Genomic DNA, 10,164 nt, shown 5'->3' with positions numbered 1-10,164 from the left:
GCCCGCTGCAAGCGATATGGCGTCTCTGGTATACGATCAATAGGCGGCACATGGAGCAACATGCGTGAATCGTACGCCCAAATCACCGATGCATCTGGGGGTTGCAAGGAGAGCATCCCACCGCTATCATCGCAGTTGCTGTTATGTTTATCGCTTCTCTCAGCCACGGCTCCTGCAAGAAACACCTCCGCTCCGTGCTGCAATTTACCAAAAAGTGCAAGGCCTTGTGCATCCACCAATCCCTCAACCGTTGCGGCATCCACGCCAACACGCATTGCCACCTCCCCAATCGGCTCCAGCATCTCCCCACGACGTATGGCGGTAGTTGTGCGCAACTGTGGTGCCACAAAGCGCCGTACTGTGACATCACCGTCGAGCTTTGCTCCAAACCCTCTCATCCGCTGAGGCCGCCGCTTCTTCATTTATATGCAACCTGCGTGTTCATCAGTGAGAGATCAATGCGACGGAGAAACAACGACAGCTGAAAACCAATAAAATCGGTACCAGAAGCAACAACAAAAACAACAGCAAAAGTAACACAATATTTTGCCCAGACAAGGATATAAATATATATATATAGAGAGAGAGAGGGAGAGAGAGGAAAAAAAACCCTTTTACAACATATCCCAGAAGGAGTGAAAAACCGCAAAAAAAGAAAAAAAAAAAAAAAAAAGACTGAGAAAAAGAGAAAGGAAAAGGAAAAAAAAAAAAAGGTAAAAGGTTGTTACCACTCAACCAAACACCCAACACATACTGCAATACAGAGTGACACCCCAACAATTTCCTCGCCCAGTTTATGTTTTCTTCTTAAGCGTCCCACCCTGTGGATAAAGAGGTCGATAAGAAAGCGGAAACAAAGAAAACAAACGGAAGGTGTTGCAGGGTCGAAATGCATCACAAAAAAATATACGTCCTTTCACTTTATTCTCATCGTTGTTGTTTGTAAGATGCGCTGCCATTAAAAGAAAAAACAACGAATTCTTCTTTATTGTGGAGCTGTGCTACCACGCAGGGTCACCTCCAATTGGTGAAGTAACTCACTATTCGCGGCACTGCTTTCCCGGAGTGCGTCGCGCAAGGCATCCCGTTCCGCTAAAAGCGCCGCCGCTCGCTGCCGCTCATGTGCCATTTGTTTGGTGACATCGCAAAAACGAGGAAGCGTCTCTCCTGAAATACGCGGCTCCGATGCTTCCATGGCAACGGCGGGAGCCGATCCAATGCGCTTTGCCCGTGCCCCCGCGACGGCAGTGAGAGACACAGGCGCTTTCTCACATGAAACGTTAGACGATATCACTGGTTGCCTGGTGCGTCGCACCGGCACAGCGGCGATATCCGGGAAGCAAACGTGGTCACACCACAATATCAACTCACGTCGCCGCTCGTTGTTTTCGCGCTGCACACGCTCCAGCGTGCGGCATTTTGACTCACGACACTTGCGCATCCATCTACTGAAGCAACGCTGGATAAGTGAAATAAGTACGCATCGACCTATGACCGCCACAGCTGCAGCGGTTTGTCCCCGCGCGCTCCAGAGACGTTCCTCCACATCAAACAGTTCAAGGGAAATCAATTTCTTTTCCGCGACGTGTTTCTCGACAGAGCTCTTGGCTAGCAACAATGCCCGCTCCAGTGCCGCTGCAAGTCTCAATGCTCGTTGCTCTGTTGCAGTTGATTCCAATAACTTGCTTTGCAGTTCCGTCAGGCGGACGTTCGCCGCACGCTCCAAAGCGACAAATTTATCCCTCTCACAATGAAGTTCCTCCTCCGACTTTTTACGCGCCTCCTGCAGCAGAATCATTGTCTCACACAATCGTGCTCCAAATAACTCTGCCTGAGCACGCAATGCATTCTCGTGTTTTTCTGCTGCGGATTCCAATGCGTCGTTCGCAACGCGGAGTTCTGCGACTGTCACCTGTATAATTTTTTCAATAGCTGCAGATTCCCTCGCATTCCCATCAATTCGCCGTTTGAGCTGGTCAATGACCAAATGCGAATCCTGAATTGAGGAGTGGAGGGTATTAATGGTTTGATCCTTCGCCGCTAAATTTTCCTGGAGCTCCATAAAGGATTCCTCCATCTCAGCTTTCTCCTTAGAGAAACGTTGCGCTTCGGTGTTGATCTCCACACGGGCCTCCTGCACTGCACTCAGTGCCTCATTCAAGCACTTCTTCAAGGTTTCTGCCTGCAACTTCTTTTCAATGTCCCCAGAGTTCTTTTGAAGGCCTGTCAAACATCGGGAGCGGACTTTTCCCCTTCGTCTTTTGGAGCGCCAGCGTCGAGGACGTGACTGGTAAAAATGAGGGCTAAACAAAATTCTTTCAATCCACCGCTGTGGCATCATTTTACTAGCCATTTCATTTCCATTTCCCAAAACATCTTCCGTTCCTATAATGGACGCCGAAACGGACTTTTCTTCCTTCACGGAGTTATGCCTAAAATCAGCACAAGATCCTTTTGCAAATTTCATCGCCACTGAACGACTCAAAATGCAGAGTTCACTCATTTGCAAACTCTCTTCCATAACGAGAGAAATGCGGTTCGTATATTCCTCGGCTTTTAACTCACGCATGGCACAAATGTCATCAAAATTAGTAATGCAACCATTCTGTAAGTCTTCAGAAACCATTGAAGAGTTTTTGCATTCGCTCTGGCTCGCAGCCCCTTTTTCAGAAATATGTTGGCCCTTATCGTTGGCAAGCAACATAATCCCTTCCTTCTCATCTTTCCCGGATGTTTCCAGTGCATCCTCCTCACTTTCCTCCCCCTTTGCAACAAAAGCTGCATCCGTTAAAGTTGTTGTGCACTCTTTCTCATCTTCTACAGCCATCGATTTCACCTCACCAAATTCTTCTGACTGCGTAGCCGTTCTCACGGAAGGCCCAGAGTGCTCAGCCTTACCAACCACCTCTTCAAGTTCCCCATACGTATCATCTCGACTTCTTGTTGCCTCTAGAAATTCACGTGTCACCTCCGCCACAGAGTCACCGCTTTCGGAATCCAAATCACCTACTGCTGTTTGAAGCGTAGGAAGAATAGCCACGGCACTCTGTCTCAAAAGTACTGTTGGAAAGCCACGTGGTGGAGAATCATCTGAAGAACTTTCATCATTAACAGTTTCCTTATTTTCCTCAGGCTGCTGAGCGTATTCCTCCCCTCTACTTATCACCGCACCTTTTGGACTAGCATGAATTTGAGAGAGCCACATAGAGTGATTATCCTCGCCTTGCATTTTTCCGCGTGCTGTGACAGATAACGAGTCAAGGGGCACCAAACTAATGAATTTTCCAAGTTCCTCGTAATGGCTCAATTCCCGATGCAGGCGGGATGGGGGTTCCGGCCACGCCAACAATTTGTCATTATCCTTCTTAGAGCCGCCGTTACTCGCTTCCAAGTGTGCCAGTGAGTCCGTTGCCGATCGCCATGTCTCCTCCCTAAGACGCCGCTGCAGTCGCCACACTAGAGCAAGTGGATCGGACTTTATCTTCATTTCCTCTAAATTGGAATCTACTAAAGTCCCCGCTTCTGTGAGTGAATCCTCCAAGTTTGCCTGGGATTCGACGTCAGCCCGATCTTTGGATGCCTGCTTCACCGCTGATGGCTGCTCAAAGTTATCCACGCCGTTGTTGCCGTCACTGCCCGCGCGGCCCAGGGGCTTCCCCACCAGCTCCAGCGCCCTTTTTATTAGCAGTGCACGGCTGCGGCGAGTCGACTCGGGTCGAACCATGCGTTGAGCTGTAGCAACGGTTGTGCGTGTGGCAACAGAAAATGGATGCTTTGAAGCCTTCATCACTCTTGCAGCGGGTCCCAACTCCACCTTTAACTCATTGTGAAGATGTGAATGCTCTGCGGTCATATTGTTGCAAAGTGAATTGCCAACAATTGTCTCAGCATTTGTTCCTGTTAGATGGTACGCCGGGGAGTAAAGGGAATCCGCAGCGAGAGCAGGCGCATGGTCGCCCATCTTGTTCATGGATGATGGTTTACTGTTAAGCTGCAGTTGCTGTTGAATATGAAAGTTCCATGCCTCCCAATGCTCCAACATGGCCTTGGCCTCTTCAACCGTTTCCACATCAATGGCAGGCGGCAAGTTCATATAAGCATGACTTTGTGTCGCGACGAGGTATGGCGCCGCCTCCGCTGCGTTGGCGCGGCCATGGTACAAGTGGTAAGAAGCTGCGGTCGCACTGCGCTGTGGGGACTGCATTAAAAATGTTCGTTCTTCACCGGGGAGTGGTGAAGAGGCCGCATCCAAACCCAACTGAGCAGATTTCGGTGAAATTCCATCCATCATCCTCCTGCTGCTCCTTTTTTTTCCCCACCTTGCCGGATGCACTCAGTATATTACTGCTGACTGCACCCTCTTTCCCCTTTCTAGGAGAAAAAAAAAAAAAAAAAAGAAGTAAAGAAAAAAAATAATATCCACATTGGAAAAAAAAAAAACAGCAATGTATCATGGATGCATATTACATATCTACTAAATCACAGCAATATATACAGAGAGAGAGGGAGTGTGTGTGTATGTGTCTGTCTGAAAAAGGGGGATTGCTAAGGCGAATAAAAAAATAAATACGGGTTCGAGGTAAACAAGACAAAATAGCACAATATCTAAAACACATACACATACACACATAGACACACACTGCACAGCGTTCAAAAAAATTATTTTTGTCCCTCTTAAAGGTAAAATGAAGCCACGCGAACGGCAAAACAGAATAGGCAAGTGTGGCCAATTTTTTCCTGTACAAAGAAGGAATAAACAAAGAGATGGCAAGAGAAAAAAATAAAATAAAAATTTCTACACAGACAAAATAATAAATACCCGAGAGAAGCATACTATCCGTAAAATGGTAAAAAACATGTGTTATACAACGCATTGCCATTACCACCTCACCAAATAGAAAGAAAAGCAGGCGTTGGGAGAAGGCGCAAAAAATATTGTCAATAAGAAACGCCACGTGGGGCTGTAAAAGTCATGATGTACAGAAATTATTAGAGATATTGAAAATATAACCACTAGGAATCGTAATTAAATACCCCAATCAAAAAAAAAAAAATGGCAGAAACTAGAAACTCACATCATAATATATATATATAGATATAGATATATATTTATGGAAAAAAGGGGGGTGTATTTGTACACATAAGAGAATTTTAATTTTTATAAAGAAAAGAGAATAGGAAGTATTATGAAAGAAAATCCAAAATATGGCATATTGCCATTGATCCCCAAAAGAGGCTTTTTTTTTTTTTTTCTCCTTTTCCTTCAATTTCATCCCCTTTTTTTTGCGTTTTTTTTTTTTTTTTTTTGTTGTTGTTGTTGTTTTTGTTTTTGTTGTTTTTGTTGTTTTTGTTGTTTTTTACGGTGTCAGCACTGATGCCGTTGCCATGGAAGCCTGTACTTAAAATGCACTCTCCTCTTATCCTGATTATCTGTCTCATACATGCCTTACCACTCAAAGTCCAAATTATATGGAGCAGACGGAGGAACTGTCTTGTTTTTCGCTCCCGATTTATGAAGCGAACCTTTTTCTGGAGTATCGGCACGTGCTACTGGGCTTCCCTCATTTCCTTGTTTAATCCTGAGACGCATCCGTAGCGGACCGCGTGCACTGCCACCTCCCGTTGACGGGGTGACGAACGGCATAGCCGGTGGATCAAAAGCTACATCACGTGAAGTTTTTTCCTCAGACCCAGTAGCGACGCAAGGCCGCAGAAAGGAGGTCACTTTTTTCCTTGTCAGGTTTGAAACGTCTGGTGACGGCCCAACAACACTCCGGAAAAAACCCGGCGCCGGCGCACGCCCCAACCCTTTAGTCTTTTCTACTGCATTGTTATATGATTGGCAAATAAAAGGCCCAGCTACGTTCATTACCGAACCCTGCGAAGTCGTTGCTCCCGGTTCAACCTCTAGATTGGATTTTTCAGATTCTGCCATGTCGCTCGCATAATCACCGACGATCGCCACGGAAGCATTCCGCATGTTCCGCATTGAGTTCGTGGAGCTGCTGTTGCCGGCCCCTTTAACCAAGATGCTACTTGCGGCAGCTCCCGACATAGGATTTTCGGAATCCTCTTGGACCGCCACGGAAGCATTCCGCATGTTCCGCATTGTGTTCGTGGAGCTGCTGTTGCCGGCCCCTTTAACCAAGATGCTACTTGCGGCAGCTCCCGACATAGGATTTTCGGAATCCTCTTGAACCGCCACGGAAGCATTCCGCATGTTCCGCATTGAGTTCGTGGAGCTGCTGTTGCCGGCCCCTTTAACCAAGATGCTACTTGCGGCAGCTCCCGACATAGGATTTTCGGAATCCTCTTGGACCGCCACGGAAGCATTCCGCATGTTCCGCATTGTGTTCGTGGAGCTGCTGTTGCCGGCCCCTTTAACCAAGATGCTACTTGCGGCAGCTCCCGACATAGGATTTTCGGAATCCTCTTGGACCGCCACGGAAGCATTCCGCATGTTCCGCATTATGTTCGTGGAGCTGCTGTTGCCGGCCCCTTTACCGAAGTTGCCAGCTGAGGCAGCTCCCGACATAGGATTTTCGGAATCCTCTTGGACCGCCACGGAAGCATTCCGCATGTTCCGCATTGTGTTCGTGGAGCTGCTGTTGCCGGCCCCTTTAACCAAGATGCTACTTGCGGCAGCTCCCGACATAGGATTTTCGGAATCCTCTTGGACCGCCACGGAAGCATTCCGCATGTTCCGCATTATGTTCGTGGAGCTGCTGTTGCCGGCCCCTTTACCGAAGTTGCCAGCTGAGGCAGCTCCCGACATAGGATTTTCGGAATCCTCTTGAACCGCCACGGAAGCATTCCGCATGTTCCGCATTGAGTTCGTGGAGCTGCTGTTGCCGGCCCCTTTAACCAAGATGCTACTTGCGGCAGCTCCCGACATAGGATTTTCGGAATCCTCTTGGACCGCCACGGAAGCATTCCGCATGTTCCGCATTGTGTTCGTGGAGCTGCTGTTGCCGGCCCCTTTACCGAAGTTGCCAGCTGAGGCAGTTCCCGACATAGGATTTTCGGAATCCTCTTGGACCGCCACGGAAGCATTCCGCATGTTCCGCATTGTGTTCGTGGAGCTGCTGTTGCCGGCCCCTTTAACCAAGATGCTACTTGCGGCAGCTCCCGACATAGGATTTTCGGAATCCTCTTGGACCGCCACGGAAGCATTCCGCATGTTCCGCATTATGTTCGTGGAGCTGCTGTTGCCGGCCCCTTTACCGAAGTTGCCAGCTGAGGCAGCTCCCGACATAGGATTTTCGGAATCCTCTTGAACCGCCACGGAAGCATTCCGCATGTTCCGCATTGAGTTCGTGGAGCTGCTGTTGCCGGCCCCTTTAACCAAGATGCTACTTGCGGCAGCTCCCGACATAGGATTTTCGGAATCCTCTTGGACCGCCACGGAAGCATTCCGCATGTTCCGCATTGTGTTCGTGGAGCTGCTGTTGCCGGCCCCTTTACCGAAGTTGCCAGCTGAGGCAGTTCCCGACATAGGATTTTCGGAATCCTCTTGGACCGCCACGGAAGCATTCCGCATGTTCCGCATTGAGTTCGTGGAGCTGCTGTTGCCGGCCCCTTTACCGAAGTTGCCAGCTGAGGCAGCTCCCGACATAGGATTTTCGGAATTCCCTTTAAAAAAAGTTAATTTACTACGTGGAGTCGTACTTTCCACAGGATCAGGAACTCCCCTCGCACCAAGAGGGTCACTCATGCCTTCAGTATACCCCTTATTTGCTGAATCTACTGTTGAAGTTATAAATTTGCGCTTTCCGTCATCAATGCGCCATTGCCTTTTTTCATTTCCATCATCATCCTGAGCGTTTTCCCTCTGATTCGCATTAGAAATGCCTCCTCCCATTGTATAAGGAATAACCGTGGACAATAAAATCTGTGGTTAACACCGCTTGATCTACAAGTCACTCCAGTTTACACAACAATAAAAAAAGAGCCCCCCCCAAAAAAGTAAAATAAATAAAAACTGGACAAAACGGAAAAGTAATAGATGTTGCCTTGTCAGACACAAAAAGAAAACCATTACACATATTAACACCATTTCATAAAAAATGGTGGCAGATTGTGTAGAATAACAATGAGTTCGCCCTCGTTCACACAACCGCCTTTTATAGATGAAAGGGCGGTCTCATTGATTCTGTGTTTCCTGGGGGAAAGAGCAAAGATTCGATCGCGGTGTTTCCACCGCCAATCACAATCACAGTGCCAAATAAAACCCATAATTCGTTTGAAATCCTTAAGAAAAAAAAAAAACGAGAAGTAAATCCAATCAACAAACATTACAAACAAAAAAGCATTTTCTCACTCAAAAATTAATAATAATAATAATAATAATAATACAGCAACATTTATCCACCACCCCACGGACTAATCAACAAAAAAAAACTACAAAAAGGCATATAAAGAAAAAACAAAAGATCAAACATATACACTTCAAATACGGAAGTATTACCCAAGATAAACACGTATATATCCTCCGAAATCCCATGAACAATATATATATATTTATATATACAATTTGACCAAATGCCCAATGACCACAATTTTCCTAAGAAAGTTTTCAAAACAATATCAAACATACGCAGTTCCAGTGTAGTTGTTTAATAAGAAATGAGAAGAAGGTAAAATCGCATTTCCCTTTCTTTGATTAAGTACTCAACAATAAGGAGTTTCAACCGTAAAAGGCGTTAGTGTTCATATATGAATAACTATCATCGTCGATAACGAGTTCAGCCGCCAAATAATATAATAAATAGACAAATTACTGAATTTTCATAATGAGTCAAAGCCAAAAATAAAAATAAAAACCTCATTCTTCTTTTTACCACTATTCCATGGATAGAACATTCCAACAAACACAACTTCGAAAAATAAACTTCTTATGGGGCCATAAGAACCTCAAACCTCGCAAAGTAACGGGCATTGTAGGAAACTACATAAGAAAGAATTCTAAAGCCTCTAAAAAAATCAATCAATTCAAATGCAGGCTTCTTCAGTTTTTCCCCATATCTAGAATAGAATTCAACAACGGGCAATAGATATGCAGACCCATTGGCTACATTCCGTCCTTAATCCCAAAAAATAAATAAATAAATCCGCAAATGGACAAAAATAAACGTTCTCAAAGAATGGGTTACTCAAGATTCAACTCCACATAACCCCAAACATATTACCTCGTTGCCACCCAAAAAGCGCAAAGCCTAATGCCGTGATTCTAACTTTTTTACTTTTTTTTTATTATTTTTGAGCCGTAGGCCAATTAGGCCAATGACTTTCCAATAAAGAGGTTTACACAGCAAAAAAAAAAATAATGGTTACCTGAACACCACGAATAAGTATCAATAAAAAGACACGCTTTTAGCCATGCGACGTATATATATATATTCCTCAAAAATATTCGCCGTTTGGACTAAAATGCCAAGCATCTTACCCTCCGTCGTGTTATTAAAGGCTTTTGCCTCTCACACGAGAAAAGAGAGGATCACCCACACACCGAAATCAGAAAACTATATTCCTAAATTAACCCAAATTTCTCCATTCCAATGCATCCCTGATATCCTCATTCGTAAACTGATTCGAATTAGTAAAAATCATAAAAATAATCATTTTTACATACCCAAAAGCGATGCAACGGCAATAGGATACGTTATTGCAAAACATTTGTGTGGTTCCCTTTGTGTTTTCGGTGCCACATCCAAATAAGCCACATGTTTCCTGATGTTTCTCAAAAAACTCCTTAAATGAGGGATTACAGTATATATATATCCTTTTCAAAGAGAACTTACAACGCATACATACGTAGAAGCCCCACTCCCAACGCCACTTTAATTTCTGGATAAAGAGTTGAAGATTCGGCTTTTTTATTGTTAGGGGCGGAGTTGTGATTTTCTTCTGTTTGGACCCCCAAACTGCCTGTATTTTCGGCTTAACAATTGAACTTAAATAATACTTAATTTCAATTCCTAAACCAAAGGCCCAGAGGGTCAAGCAGCCCTCATGATAAATGCCCCCTCAACTCTTTAAAAGAAGTTAGAAAGCTCCTGCCATTCATTTTCCAAGCCTTCCCAAATGTTGCATAGTCACTTCTTACAAACATTTGTTGTTAAGCAAGAGCTGCTCATCCCTCATCTGATACTTTTACGCAACAAA

The 10,164-nt window shown here is 45.3% G+C and overlaps 3 protein-coding genes across 3 annotated transcripts, besides 9 other annotated features; all 3 read right to left on the bottom strand.

The window, feature by feature from the left end:
- Tc00.1047053507803.49 (histone deacetylase, putative) lies at window positions 1–422 on the bottom strand (the record flags this gene model as incomplete). The annotated part of the gene is made up of 1 exon (XM_804873.1): window positions 1–422. A coding segment is annotated over one exon (422 nt), but the record flags the coding sequence as incomplete, so codon positions are not given.
- Window positions 1–10,164: part of a sequence feature (heterozygous, Esmeraldo-like haplotype) that runs on past the window's edge.
- Window positions 648–712: a sequence feature (T-rich).
- On the bottom strand, window positions 986–4,291 carry Tc00.1047053507803.40 (uncharacterized protein; the record flags this gene model as incomplete). Its single annotated transcript, XM_804872.1, has 1 exon — window positions 986–4,291. One exon carries the CDS (start codon window positions 4,289–4,291, stop codon window positions 986–988), a length of 3,306 nt encoding a protein of 1,101 aa, XP_809965.1.
- Window positions 4,379–4,413: a microsatellite.
- Window positions 4,611–4,640: a microsatellite.
- Window positions 4,775–4,795: a sequence feature (AT_rich).
- Window positions 5,082–5,113: a microsatellite.
- Window positions 5,291–5,352: a microsatellite.
- Tc00.1047053507803.30 (uncharacterized protein) lies at window positions 5,447–7,861 on the bottom strand (the record flags this gene model as incomplete). The annotated part of the gene is made up of 1 exon (XM_804871.1): window positions 5,447–7,861. The coding sequence occupies one exon, from the start codon at window positions 7,859–7,861 to the stop codon at window positions 5,447–5,449; it is 2,415 nt and encodes an 804-aa protein (XP_809964.1).
- Window positions 8,329–8,354: a microsatellite.
- Window positions 8,508–8,529: a sequence feature (AT_rich).

This window comes from Trypanosoma cruzi, genomic scaffold (assembly GCF_000209065.1).
Source record: "Trypanosoma cruzi strain CL Brener 1047053516459 genomic scaffold, whole genome shotgun sequence".
NCBI lineage: Eukaryota > Euglenozoa > Kinetoplastea > Trypanosomatida > Trypanosomatidae > Trypanosoma > Trypanosoma cruzi.
The sequence above is the reverse complement of the archived record's forward strand: the minus strand, read 5'-3'. Positions and strand labels throughout refer to the sequence as shown.